The sequence below is a fragment of the Octopus bimaculoides genome, chromosome 3, assembly GCF_001194135.2.
Source record: "Octopus bimaculoides isolate UCB-OBI-ISO-001 chromosome 3, ASM119413v2, whole genome shotgun sequence".
Taxonomy (NCBI): Eukaryota; Metazoa; Mollusca; class Cephalopoda; order Octopoda; family Octopodidae; genus Octopus; species Octopus bimaculoides.
In genome coordinates this window covers 61,098,511-61,114,073 of record NC_068983.1, presented here as the reverse complement: position 1 = coordinate 61,114,073, position 15,563 = coordinate 61,098,511, and the positions used below count along the sequence as shown (strand labels likewise).

The 15,563-nt window shown below is 34.6% G+C and overlaps 1 protein-coding gene across 1 annotated transcript in view; it reads right to left on the bottom strand.

The window, feature by feature from the left end:
* Positions 1-2,602: 2,602 nt before the first annotated feature.
* The window catches only part of LOC106876337 (autophagy protein 5), a 15,578-nt gene continuing 2,617 nt past the window's right edge, over positions 2,603-15,563 (bottom strand). Inside the window, exons 2-9 of the mRNA XM_014924839.2 lie at positions 14,630-14,775; positions 12,676-12,816; positions 11,843-11,970; positions 10,360-10,438; positions 9,739-9,901; positions 9,457-9,545; positions 7,717-7,828; positions 2,603-5,269 (exon numbers count right to left, since the gene is read on the bottom strand). Of these exons, the coding sequence (XP_014780325.1) occupies positions 5,148-5,269; positions 7,717-7,828; positions 9,457-9,545; positions 9,739-9,901; positions 10,360-10,438; positions 11,843-11,970; positions 12,676-12,789 (807 nt within the window). The 5' untranslated portion in view covers positions 12,790-12,816; positions 14,630-14,775 and the 3' untranslated portion in view covers positions 2,603-5,147. The remainder of the gene's footprint in view (positions 5,270-7,716; positions 7,829-9,456; positions 9,546-9,738; positions 9,902-10,359; positions 10,439-11,842; positions 11,971-12,675; positions 12,817-14,629; positions 14,776-15,563) is intronic.

Genomic DNA, 15,563 nt, shown 5'->3' with positions numbered 1-15,563 from the left:
ACAAGTAAAAGAATAAAAAGCTATGCCATTTTATTACTGAGCAATGCCAGGCTTCTCTGATAGAATATAATACTAAGATTTCATGTTTGACAAAGGTTAATTAATCCTTATGTTCTGATGTTGGCATCCATCCATTCATCTATCTTTGCATTTTCTCTTATTTCTATAACATGGGACACAATGCAACCTAACATATTCAATGAGAACATTCTGTACATCTTCCACGTTGTAAGTTAAGTATTACCTATATGCATATTTTACACACACACACACACACACACACATTTGAACATCATTATCATCATCATTATTTAATGTCTGCTTTCCATGCTGATATGGGTTGGACAATTTGACAAGCTGGCCAGGCAGAAGATTGAACCAGACTTCTGTTTCTGTTTTGGCATGGTTTTTATGGCTGAATGCCCTTCCTAACACCAACCACCCCACAGAGTGGACTGAGTGCTTTTTATGTGGTCAGTTTGGCAGGGTTTTTACAGTTGGATGTCTTTCCAAATGCCAACCACTTTACAGTTGGACTGGATGATTGGAGGAGGTGATCTAGTGTCATGATGAAAGGTTAGAGTGTGATGGAGGGACAGAAACAGGTCTTGCTGTAGAGGTGATACATGGTTACCTGACAGAGAGAGAGACTGAGAATGTCCATTTTCCATGCTGGTAAACTGGGGAGCTGCACCAGGTTCCAATCTGATTTGGCCAGGTTCCTACAGCTGGATGCCCTTCTTAACACCAACTACTCTGCGAGTGTAGTGGGTGTTTTTTACATGCCACCAGCACAGGTACCATTGACCTGACACTGGCATCAGTCACAATTAGTCTCACTTGGCTTGACTGGTCTACACAAGCATGGTATATTGCCAAAGGTGTCGGTCACCTGTCGCTGCCTCCATGAGGCTCAATGCTTGAATGGTGCTTTTTATGTACTACTGGCATAGGTGCCAGTCAGATAGCACTGGCATTGGCCACAACTATGATTTCACTTGACTAAACAGGTCTTTACAAGCACAGCATATTGTCCAACGTTTGAAGGGTGCTTTTAACAGGCCAATTACACAACACTGGCATCGGCCACAACTATGAACTCACTTGGCTTGATGGGTCTTCTCAAGCACAGCATATTGCTAAAGGTCTTGGTCGCTTGTCATTGCCTCTGTGAGGCCCAACATTCAAAGATTGTGCTTCACCACCTTGTTCCATGTCTTCTTGGGACTACCTCTTCCACAGGTACCCTCTGCCATTAGAGTGCAACACTTCTTCACACAGCTGTCCTCGTCCAAACGCATCACATGACCATACTAGCACAATCACCTCTCTTACACATCACATCTAATGCTTCTTATGCCCAACTTTTCTTTCAGGATGCTTACACTCTGTCATGCATGCACACTGACATTACACATCCAGCGAGGCATACTAGCTTCATTTCTTGCAAGCCTAGACATGTCCTCAGCAGTCATAGCCTATGTTTTACTGCTATGTAGCATGGCTGTTCACACACAGGCAACATACAACCTACCTTTCACTCTAAGTGAAAGACCCTTTGTTACCAGCAGAGGTAGTAGCTCTCTAAACTTTGCCCAGCTTATTCGTATTGTAGCAGCTATGCTCTCGGAGCATCTACTGCGCTACTGACTTGGTCACCTAGGTAACGTAAGCTATCAACTACTTCTAATTTTTCCCTCTGGCATGTGATGGAATCTATTTTCTGGACATTTTTAATGTGAAATGCACCTGTGCACTTCCACACACAAAAACTATTTTCTCTGTTAATATTCCTCTGTTATTGCTACTCCTCTTATGTGTCCATAGCTTACACTGGGTACGTCTTATGGAGATTCTACTTACACCTTTTCTACAGATAGAGCAAATTTTGAATAGCAAGTACACATAGATAAAAGCCTTACAATTACCCATGGTTGCAGATGTTCACACATAAAATACAGAACATAAACGTAAAAAAGATGCATTTACGAAGAAAACGGAAAATAACAGAAAGAAAACCAAGTCCAAAGTCTCTATCTTATCTGATATGAATGAAATTCAACAAACACACATATAAGCACGAACACATACGTGCGTGCACACATACGAACGTGCACACATATGAGCATGCACACACTCACATGCTCATAACAAACAATTTCAAAACAACGCTAAATCATACATTCAAAATAAATGGAAGTGGAGAGACAAGTTACTGAAGAGATTGCAAGAGTGCAATGAAATGATTTAAAAAAAACAAAAAAACAAACTAAATACTGTTTATCAATTAATAAATGGCTGAACCAGTGCGTGTGTTTATTACCGGCATAATGCCTCTCCCAAGGTTTAATCATATTTCTTTCAACACACGAATCCACATCAAGAATCTTGCACACCAAATACACATACGAAATATATATGGTAACATATGTAATTTGAAATTACCTTGGCTACATTTTTTTCATTATGGCACTTTGATCAGCTTGCTATGGTTAGTGTAGTGTTTATATCACAGCACACTATAACATGACACATTAATCATGGTTTCTATGGATATTCTCAAATATTACTGCATATACAGAATAAATAAATAAAGTAAAAATGAAATTAATAAAATGTGTTTACTGAAGCCTTTGAGAAAGTGGTACAACTTAACAAAGTGAACTTATTTTCAGAGCAGCTCATTTGCTGTGAAGAATTTACATAGATAATAATTACCATTCGCTATTTGTACAATTTGTAATTCGTTGAGGAATAACTGGTTTCCACATGCCATTGTATTATTGAGCAAGTCTTTTTTCCTCTTCTCTAACTTTACTTGCAATTTTATTATTTACAGGAATATAAATGAAGTGAAGATTGTGACTGGACATTAAAGGTATCAACTAATGTATATCAGAGAAACAACTGAGCTGTTATGGGAATGTGATGTGAACTGACAATGAGTATTCTGTGAAAAGGCATCGTGTTCTGATTGTGGAAGATGTACTCATAATAAAGGCCAAACAAAACATGAGAAGTCTGAAAGTCAAATTTCATATTAGCTCACACACTAATATGATTCAGAATTAGGTTGTATGGTGATAGGCTATACTAAAGACTTATGCTGACATAGAAAAACCATCATAGGAGCAAGTAATGGGTTCAGTCCCACTGTGTGGCGTCTTGGGCGATCACTGCCTTGTGAGTGGAATTGGTAGACAGAAACTGTTTGTATGCCTGTTGTATTTATGTTAAAATACAGTTTTTATTTTAGAGTTTAAGAATCATAACAGAACATTTATTGATGGGATGGCTTTCTGCTGAGAGCAGAGTCAAATTTATAGTGAGGATCTAGTTGATTGGAACTTCAAGATTTTGTCTATAAGCATATATGTGTGCATGAGAGAGAAAGAGAGTCTTTGTTTAGTCAGATTTTGTTCCAGGAGACATTCAGAATGGCTGGTAACTTGATTTGGGTATAGATGCCATCAAGCCTTGCTTTCAGGTGTTTGGGGAGTGTTCAAGCAGTGGGCTTGTAAAATAACAGATTCCACTTTGACATAGAAGCTTCTCTTAAGACCACCAGAAAGCAACAACTTTCAGATGACATAGATCATCAAAAGAACAGCCCATGCTTCATGAAACAAGTTTTATCTTTTTCTGATGATGCCAAGTTGCTTCCAAAATGTATGAAAAAAAATCTAGATTTTATAGAATTTTTTTGTGTTTATTGTGGATTCCTAATTATAGCAGATGTATTCAATCTTCAAAGCATTGATATATAAATCAATATATTCTGCTGCTTTTAAAAGATTATGTGGAAGTTGGGTAGCTTCTGAGATGAAGTCTGCAAAGAGAGTGATATCATCACTATAATCTGAGTGTGTTATTGTTATGGATAGATGATAAAGAGAGGTGAATTTTCTAAGAGCGAAACTGGTTTCTTTAATTTTGTTATTTGAAGTGCAAAGGACTTAGTCCAAGTAGATAGTAAATAGGAATGTTGCCAACAGGATACCTTGCAAGGTAATGCATTTATGTTGAATAAATTCTTGTCTCCATAGGCAATAATACTTAATTATGTTCTTGTAGAGCATCATCACAACTGCTACAACTTGTTGAGACATACAGCATGTAAGAAGAATTTTTTCCATTTTAACTTGGTGGATACAGGTGAAAGGTTTTAAAAAGTCTACAAATAGTAAGACCACCTGTAGATTTTTAATCCCATCTCCCTCAAATAGTTAAGATCTGTCCAAAAGTAGACCAATTTTTCTTGACCCTACTTTGGTTTCTTCATAAGACTTTTCCCGAATCCTGGTTGTATATGGTCCAGAAACAATTTGTTGCAAATTTTTGGTGTTATTGCTATAAGAGTAATTCCTCTATACTTTTTAGTTATTCCTAAATTACTTTTCTTGTAGGATGGGAGAAGATAACTTTCAATCTATTTTTCAATTGAGTTTTAATTGCAAACTGCAGTGGTCTTGATATGTCTTTATTTTGTAATTGATGCCAGTATTGTGTCTAGATAGGCAGCAGTCATAGCAATAAATAAAACAAAATATTTGCTCCAAGCAATCAAGGATCAAGCAAATGTCCCGGTATTTTTCATGCAAAATATATTTCCTCAATTTACTTGTGAAACTTCAGAAAATGATATTTATAGAGAGGTGAGTTCGAACAACAAGGATGGAATCATTAGCACCTTGTAGTTTGGAAACAAACCTTTCTAGAGATGAGGTCTTGATAAACCTCCCAGGATCACTTTACTACAGCAAATGACACAAATATGAGAACATGAACATTCTGTCTTTGGAGGTTATTATTGAAGTTTAACAAGATTCAAAAAAATATATTGACAATAGACTGTAAGATTTTATATCAGTTTTCATTGCTTATCTCCAGCATAAATTAAAAGTTACTTTTGATGTATACCATAAGCATTAAAATATATATATAAGTATTCTTTTTTAATTTATCTAGTTCATTTCAGTTTAATTATAAATTAATATATATTGTATTTATCAGAAGAGTCAGTTACATTCTCAGCAAGCAAAATCCAAATAGAGAATAAGCAAGAATCAGTTTTCATCTAATTTTTCAATAACAGTGAACTGTTAGATGGATGGTTTTGTCTTATAATGAGGTGTCTTGTCAACTGATCACTGGTGGACACAGATATGTAGGAAATTATCAGGATAGCTTAAATGTTCACACAGCCATAAAATTGGAGTCTCCCATGGTACTTCAATGCCTTGAATAAACACCTGTGGCTTCAGTTTGGCTGAAAAATAAAAAGGATATACCCATTTATCATAAAATATATAACAAACCAAGACACTATATATTTTGAAATAGTGATCATAGGTACCAGAGATGGTACCTATACAAAGTTTTAGTTTATTGAAATCAAGATGTGCAGAATATCTACCCTCACTGATAAAACAAATAATGACAAAAATTATAAATATTCATTACATTTTAATAATGATTTTGAAAATTATATTTTATGGATTTTAATCAGAGCAATGAGATTTGATATAGTTGGCTAAACAAGCTTAATCAACAAAACATTTGTTGAATTAGATCTATCAAATATTCAAAATTGAATAAACATAATTGGCTTTACAATTAGCAAATGGTTTTAGCTCTCTTATGTCTTAGCTGCCTTATGCAACGAGGACTAACTTTTTCTATTTTACATATAAAGTACACTTCAAATAACATATACAAATATTAAGTATGCTTACATAAACAAAGCAGAAAACAACCTACTGAATGTAAAACAAATACATGTGAAATAGTTTTAAAGCTTCTGAAAATTAGAAGTTTCTAGTTTTCATGAAAGGATAGAAGATTAAGTAGTATTTTACATTGGCAGAAGAGAACAAATAAATTGTTTCAAGATAAGGATACACAGGCATAAAAAAGGGGGTAACTTGCAATAATGGTTCTCAAAAATGAACTGATTTAACTTTACCTGACTCCTATCTAACTTCATGAATGGAATAAGGGTCAGTTAACCCTTTTGCAGGAAAAAATGACATTGTGGTCATCTACAGTATACAGTAATATTTCGATGGTTTTTGCCATAGTACAATGTAAGGTATTCATCTATATGGGTTAATCTTTGAATATTGAATGTTAATTTGTTGTAGCTTCACTGCATGCATTCCTATGGAATTCCTACGATTTGCATGCCACTAAGATATATTTGGAATGGCATATTTATAGATTTAAATGCTCAAAAGCAACATGTTGGCACTTAGTGGTTCACAGCATTCTGTTTGTGTAATGCAACCTTCAACCAATATAGACAAAATGTTTGATATTTTGGAGGTGTCTGATAACAATAACAATCTGAATAGTGGAAATGATCTTGATTTGTCCTATTTTTTATGATTTAGACGAGTATGAAGCATCTGCAAGTGATGTAGAGAGTATGTAAGTGTATAGTAATGCTGAGTGAGATAGTGGAAATAAGTTACATAGTGATGGTGACAGTGATACTTCTGACAATGTTGATGTCTCTACAGATAATTGGATATGCATAAGCAACTTGAAAAATGATAAATCCCTATTATAAATTAATTTGTAGGACAAGGTGAATCTGCATGGACACCAGCTGAAGCTTGGCTCTGGTTGATTAATTTGATTGGGCTTTTTTTTTTTGCTACTGTTGGTGGTGGGCCTTCACTTTGGGATTATCTTGTGACAGAAACCATTAAATTCACTCACTCCATAAGGATTTAAAATATTATCTGCTTGCAAAAAGGTTAATAATCAATGCATTTTAAATTTATTGTCATAATTGAAGGTTACAAATTACTATTATTAAGTAAGGCAGCAAGCTGGTAGAATTCTTAGAGTGTCAGAATAAATGTTTTGGGAAATTTGTTCTGACTTATTTTCTTCTGAGTTCAAATCCCACCAAAATTGACTTTGCATTTCATCCTTTCAAGATTGATAAACTAAAGTACTAGTCAAGTACTGGAGGCAATGGTATTGACTAATCCCCTCCAAATTGCTGGCCTAGTGCCAAAGCTTGAAATTATTATTATTACTATTATTATAAAGGGTTGCGTTTTTGTTGAAAATTGAAGACTTCAATAATTAATTTCTTGTATTGGTACAAGGTCACAAGTTTAAAAGAGTTGCTTGGACTGATCCCATAAAATTAATTTGTGTTTGTTTTATTGATTTCAGAGGAATGAGAGGCAAAGTCAATTCTAGTATGACTTGAACACAATGTAGAACCACTAAACTAAATACTACGTTTATTACTTCTGCCATTCCATTACATTCAATGTCACAATAAATATTTACATTATTCCGGTCTTGGAAGTTACTTGGTGACCTCATTAGAGCTAGTGGCACAAAAAGGCACCCAATACACACTACAAAGTGATTGACATTAGGAAGGACGACATCCAGCCATAGAAGCTATGCCAAAGCTAACAATGAAGCTCAATGTAGCCCTGTAGTTCACCAGATCTTGTCAAACTACAAAACTCATACCAGCAAGTAAAACCGATGTTAAATGATGATGATGATGATGATGAATATTTATCATACTGGAAAGATTTAAATCATTTTTAACAAAGTCTAAGTCTAAAACTTCATTACAATTTAAAAAGGGAAGACCAACCATGTTCACGAAATTATGTAAAGGAAAAGCAATACATGTTATGTGTGCATGTGTATTTATAAATAACTAAATATAAAATTTACTTTCATCTCCATTGAAGTCAGGTAAAGCCTGTTGCATCAAATCAGACAGCAAATGTACAGTGCCATTTTCATCAATAGGTTTGAATAACTGCTGGGAAAATGAACCATCTGACTGTAATATAAAACAACACAACAAAGCTATGACATTAATTGTAAAACTTTTTTCTAACCATAAGCAAATTTTCAACACAAAACTGCTCCAAAGCAAAATATGTTTTTATTTAAAGCTAAAATCTACTGCACTATATATACAAATTCTTTCACATTTATGTAATGATGTAACTAGTAGTGTGTGCAAAAGGCAAGATGGAAAGGATCCTCAGCCAAACTCTTCACAGGCAAGAGCCAGCAACACAGATTCTTCTGGGTGAATAACAGGGAGGATTAGGAGTACTGGTGGTTGAAAAATGGATAAAGTAATTGTCGCAGACCAGCTGTGTGATAAGATAATTAAGATGAGTCTAGTTATAGGCAATTTAGTAGCATCATTTATCTCTGCATACACCCCATAGGCATTATATTCTCACTAGAAAACAAGACGAGACAGTTATTGTAAATACCAAAACCTTCCCTTGCACAAAATGCACCCTGCCACATAGATTAGTGCTTTGTGACTTCAGAGTTAGAACTGGACAGGTACAGACTTTAGAGACAATAATAAGAAAGAAGATATAAAAACTAAAAGATCCCACAGCTGGGAATAGGTTTAGAGAAATTCTAACTGATGCATATGACTGGAGAGAAAAAGATTTAGATACACGCAGCATAGATAACAACTGGAAATTTCTATGAAATAACTTACTTAAGGCTATAGATCAGCTATGTGACTGGAGCAAAGTTCCAGCAAAGCTGAAATAACATAGTAGTGGAATTTTATAGAAAAGTAAAGGCTAAAGAGACAAGCTTGTATAACCTGGAAGACAAGTAGTAGCAGGGAACAGTACCAAATGGTTAGAAGCACAGTTATGTGACAGGTTAACTTGGTTAAGAGTGAGGCATAAAGGAAATTTGTGCATGTCTGGCAACCTGAGGATCAGAGGCATGAGGTGCTCAAGATTGCAAGACAGATTATGAAAGAGAACCAGTTGTCATTGGTGAGAAGTGTATTTGGAATGATGAAAGCATATGTCCATAGCTTTCTACCAGGCAGTTGTAAACATATTTGGAAATAGTTGTTTACTCATTTAGTTATTCAGGAAGAGCTTAGAGAACTATACTGTAAATATACCACACCCTTCACACACTATACTTCATAAACATACTTTATTTCCAGTTATTATTACAACTTCTGTAATAATATCTCAATTCTATTCAAAAATAAATATATAAATATATTTTTATCTACTTCCCACCATCTCTCTACTAATATATAGAAAATGTCATAATAAATACTTTTAAAACAACACTAACTGTTTATAATTTGTTCTCCAATCCTAACCCTTAACTCAGTAAAGCACATACAGTTAGAATATTTGACTGCATATTTTATACTTACAAAATAAACTGACTAAAATCAAAAAGTTGACATTTTATACATTATATATAATGTTGGGTAGTTTTAAAGAAATCTTTGAAATGTCTAACAGTTTATGTTGCAATTATTTTCTGTTAAGATATTTAGATACTGTGGTAGTTGTGATATATTTCATTGGGATACTGGGAACATGTCCAGCTTACTTAACACTTTTCAGAGTATTGAGCACAATTAAAGCAAGAAGGCAAATGTGATAATTGACATACCAAATATATCTTGTACGGAATGTATTTGAATTTCTCTTCACCAGATTCCATGAGTTTTCGATTTACAGACCAGAACTGGTCAAATTTGTCTGAAGCAGAAATATTTTTAACAATGAAAGTAGTACTGATAATGATGATGATACAGGCTTACACACACACACACCCATGGGAGACAGGGACAGATACACAAGTAGAGGCACAAATATACAAGCAGAAACATGGATGTACAAATGAAGGCAGAAAGAGACAGAGACACAAATAAACAAATTAAACAATACAAACCATTTAAGAGACCCAGCCACAACTGTTTATGGTCTTTCTTCTGCATGCCATTAATAACTTGACTACGATGTTTTAAAGCATCGGCTTCCTTTACCATAGACATGAAGTGGGCTTCTACTGCGTCTTTGTTAGGACAATGTAGCAGCTCATCTTTTGGAAAGTTCTGAAAATGATGGATTCAGAAAAATATTAAAATCATTTATGGGTTTTGGTTATTTTAAGTTTCAATTTAAATAGGTCAGACAGTAGCTCAGTGTTAAAAAGTCTCAGAGCTGCAGTCCTTAGTTTCTAAGTACAAGTCCAATCTATGTTTAGCTTCACTGATTACTGAAACTGTTAGAAATGTCTGTCTGTCTGTATAACAATCTTCAATTACAGCATTAAAAGATTTGCATGCAGGCTGGTAAGGGAACTTCAGTGTAATAATTTGACCAGTACCAGTCCATTGTAACAATCTCAACCATACTATCATAAAAGTGGGAAGCATGTCATACTCTAAAGATATTAGTCCTGAACTGACATACTGGTCATCTTATATCCGCATGTCTGAAACCTCTGCACCTACTTACAGAGCAAATGAACAATAGAAATTATAATAATGTATTCAGTAGGACAGATTACCTGAAAGTGGACAGTAAGTTTCCAGGGTAGATTTTCCTCAGAACCATAAAGGTCAAAGAGAACTCCTACAGGGTAATGCCTGTGAAGATGAAACAAATAAGATGAATTCACATGTTTATATAATTCCTTCAGAACATGAAATAATGAAATATTAAAATATATAAAAAGCAGAACACAGCTTTTTCAGGTCCAATGAAACCAAAAAGTGAGAAACTAAGGGAACCTTTGGTCTGAATTACTGTAGTGGGTGGAGTTTCAGATGGGTGTTCTCATGAAGAAGAAAGTAAGGGTAAAGTATTCAGAAAGAAATTTAAAAAGTGAAACAAAGTGGGGTTGATGGGAAAAGGATATTTCATTTTCATGATTTCTGGCTTTCTACAGAATAAAATGTGATCTGTGTTTTCATTCCCTAGTTTAGAGGGACATTTATAAATTAGTTGTTGTTTAGCTCCGACCAGCCCTGATTAAATACTCCAGCTGGAATTAGATTCTCTTATAGTTTGCCAGACTATCTAAGACTAAATGTGCCCTATTTTTTTCAAGCAGTAGGGTTTGATTTAAAGGAGATTTGGCTGCTATTTCTAGCAGCTCCTTATTGCCTCATTTTATTCCACTCCTCAAAGTGAGGAGTGGAATGAAATCCATAATCTCTTTTAGAATTACTGCAATGAAACATGGGAAAGTTGGGGAGGTCAATGTGACTAACTTTCAGTTTGTTGTAGGGTGAGATTTTCAAGCAGGTATAATTCAAGGGAAGAAGGATCGGAATGATAATGAAAGAATATTTAATTTTCATGATTTCCTTTGTCTTTACATGGTTTTCCATGGAGGAAAAAGATATAAAAAAGAAAACCATTAAGAAAAATGAAATTAAAAGATTATTTAATTTTTTTTAAATGGTTTTCTGCAGCTGAAAAAGAGATCCAGAGTTCTCATTCCAGCTCCAAACCAGACCTGGTCAATTATACAAGCTGGAACCATCCCATTTAATGTACTTTTATTTTTGAGTGAAATTTGGCTACTATTTCTAGTAGCTCTCTTTTTGGCTCATAGAAATATTTGCTTATAGTTATGTATCACTATATTCAAATATATTTATTTTTTGCAGAGCGGGGGAAAAAAGGGTCTTAAATTGCCAGCTCATGTTCCAGAGAAGCATTATTGGATTAGTGTAGGAAGTAGGTGAGCTTATTCAGCTCACCTACTTCCTCCTTATATTTTTTCCTTTGTTCTTAATCAAAAGAACTCATTCATGGTCATATAAAATAATAATAATGGTAGAGATAAGGTAATTGATTTATCTTTTGAGTTCGCAACCCTGTTTACATTACTTGCATTTGACTTTGCACTGACCTCAAATTTTTCTACTTCCCTACACGCAAAATGTTAAGATTTCTTACTTCAGTGGTTAATTCCAGAAGCTGAAAGAAATTGTTGACAAATACCATTCCATTAACATATTACCACAGGAATAATATCTTACCATTTTAATGGTTGACCTTCAAATTCTAACCAGAATTCACCTTGTATCTCAGCATCAAGGAACTTTTGGAAGTATTTTTGTACTTTGTCTGTCACCAAAGGAAAATAACTTAATCGAGGTACAAGTAACTGGAAAAGAAATAAAATACAACTAATTCTTTTATAAAGTAGAGAGGATTAACAATAGATTTCTTTAATATGTCTATCCAGCAGTTAATCTGTAGCTGGATTGCATTCTCTGCAGGTTGTAGGGCTATCTACACCAAGAATAGCTGGTAATCTGTTGATTGGATGGGGCATGCTTGTGTTTGAGCTATAAGCCTATGTCAGCAACAACTAGGCAAAATTTTAGCTCAGAATGTACAGAGCCAAAACAGATACTGCAAAGTAGCTTGACTAATGGCCTAACAACTCTATCAAGCCACTGGCATTTTATTTATCAACTCCAAAAAGATGAAAGGCAAAGTTAATCTTTAAGAGGTTTTATTAAATATTAAGGTGAGCAGAGTAGAGAATATCTTTTAGCAGACAAGAACATTGAAACTTATTTTACCCCTCATCTAATGTCAATGAATTTATACAATGAGGATTGATACCAGTATTTGTGAATAATAAAACAGAACGGAACAAAACAGTAATATTCTAAACAAATGATCTTCAGAAACAAAAGAAAATAAAAAACTTGAAAATTGAGGAACAGAACTATATTCTTTTATGCCTGAATTTTTTCTAAGGTATAACAAATCATATGGAAGATAAAAATAGAGCTAATATTATGCATAAATGAATAGAAAATTGTCAGAGAAGAATAATGGCAATTCCAAATGAACATACATAATAAAAAAATGGATCGGGTTGCTCGTTGACAATCTCATCGGGAGACAAACTAAAAGACACTGGGATTCGTCCTTCCCAGACTTCACGAAGAATCTCTCGGTCTTCAGCCATGTTATTCACCCAGCATATTCTTGTCACCTAACGAAATAGAAGGAAGAATAGGATTATCACTTGTGTATCGTCCTGCTCACTTCCATCTCCGATGGTAGCATACAATCCATTATTCTCTCGAGTATTTGTGTACATTTACGTACACTTACACAATGTACATATATTTTTTTTTGTTGTTTTTTTGAGAGGTTAGGAAAATTTTATTATCAGGATTAAAGTTATCAAATAAAGAAGAATTCTTAAAAACTTTAATGATTAACTAAAGGTCCACCACCATAAAAAAAAAGTTTCAGATTTATCTTCCGTGAACATAGTTCTGTAAACATTTCCAAATTTACCTAATTTAACTATTTTAAGTTCATAAATCTATAAAGATGTTTGTCTTATACAAAAGTCTATGACAGAACTTTTTTCAACACAGAAGCTTGACTATCCAGTATATTTAAAACTATAATGGCTAAAAAGTTTAAACATTTTATAGGCACTGCAATGTTAGAAAGAAGGAAGAAAAGTGATATTGTCATTTACAGTAATCTCTCACCATATCACAGTTTATCATTTAAGCTTACGTCAATTCCTCTGCGGTGTTGTTTTGCATTTATAATAAAATAAATATATACAACTTATAAAAATTTTAAAAAATATATACTGCTTCTATTTTGTGGATTTTCACCTATTGTAGGGGGTTTTGGAAGGTAACACCTGCAATAGTTGATGGATTACTGCATATGTCACTCATACTCTGCAAACTGATAAAAAATTATCACTTACATTATCAATTTCTTAATCAAATATAATTATTACTATTCAATAATATGTAATAAAATACCTTGTTTTTTATTCAAAGTTTGATCTAATATGGCTGTGAGATGTTCTAAAAGACAGACTGAGTGTCTCTGATTGCTGATGTAACATAGACGATAGCTTTACTAAAAATATTTGATCAAAATATATGATGAGTAATCCACACCACCTTTCTCATATTTACTTTCCTGTAACTTGAGGGTGTGCCTTGATACATCTCTTTTCCAGCTGAGGTAACCATGTATCTCACCTACAGCAAGAAATCTGTTCCAGTCCCTCTATCATACTTTAATCTCTCATTATCTGACATAAAACCATCTCCCTCAATACTATGCATATCTCAGTTGAGGATCCTGTCTTGCGAGTTACTTCATGATTTCACTGGTGCTAGTGCCATGTAAAAAAAAAAAAGAGTATGCTCTATAAAGTGGTTGGTGTTAGGAAGAGCGTCCAGCTGTAGAAATAATGTCAAAGTAGACATTGGAGCTTGGCACAGTCCTCTGGCTCTCCAGCTCCTGTCAAACCATCCAACCCATGCCAACATGGAAATATTGATGTTACATTATGATAGTGTTTATTGTGAATATGTTAACGTTTGAACACTAAACTTTAATGCCAATTCTTCATATTAAAGAATCTTGTTACTCCAGCTGGCAAACTAACTTTCTGTGTTCACTTTGAAGAGGTGGGGCAGAACCTATGCCTTTCCAGGCCCACTGAAACTATAATGGTGGTTGACCTCAACCACCATTATAGTTTCAGTGGGCCTGGAAAGGTTAACTGGAGGTGGAGGAGAAGTTAGGTGAAGTTAATACAGCTAATATTGAGTTTGACTGAACCATATGGAGGAAGAATATTTCAATGGAATGCAGCATCATAGGGCAAGATCAGAAAAAAATTAGTGCCATAGCTTGAGATAAGGTACACTAGACAAAACCCTGGGAAAAGTGTATCAGTTTAAGTCGAGGTTTATACAGTTGGAAAACTCAAAGGATCAGTACTATTGTAGTAGCAGTAGTAGAAACAAGAAACTTACAATTTAAGTGTATAGTTGAGTGGAAGTTTCCTATTTGATGGACAGCTTTTTTTTTCACAGATTCAGATCAGAACCTTTATTCCTAAGATCTGTCCCATGGGTCAGTTTGAAATAATCCTGTCAAAACAGTTAATTAGCTGCAACATCTGTAAAAGTTCAAGGGTCAAAATTGGAAAATATCAGTTACACAATAGAACAACACATCACAAGTGTTTTAAGGCCATTTCCCTGCTAAAGTAGAGGTTAGCTTTGAGAGCCCAATAACCCTCTCCTCCATTTTGCTTTATCCTTTACATATCTCACCATGAAATCCCTTGCCCTCCTCCTACTTTTTTCTGCATCCATTTCCACCACTCTTCTCACCCAATTGCATGACTCAGCCATCTCATCCCATTTCTGCATACATAAATCACTGGCTCAATTCACATTATCCTTTGCAGTTCATTGACTTCTGCTTTCTTGATGACACTCTGCACATCTACCAAACCATTCTCATTTCTGTTCTTTCCAGCTTTCTCTCCTCTCTGCTTCTATGACCATTACTTACGTCTCACTTCTATAAATCATATCACTTCTCACACATGTGGCACATAACTTTCTCTTCAGTTACAGTAAAAATCCTATTTTCATTAGTATGCTACTCAGAACTTGGAACTTCTTCCACGTGAATCTTACTCTAGCAATTTCCAGAATCAAACATTTTCTTCATCTGTAGCTCTTTGCATACATGGTGGTATTAAAAAAAGTACCCAAACTAGTTCTGTAATGTGCCAACAGACGACAGCACATGGTTCTGTGTACAGGGAGAGCTAGTAATGACCTTCATGAGGTAGTGTGCCAAGTGACATTGCTGTGTTTACTTTTGCAAGTTGTGAAATTTGTGTTTTTGTGATCACATGTATGCTGTAGTCTGTGATTTTTGTCATGGACAGGA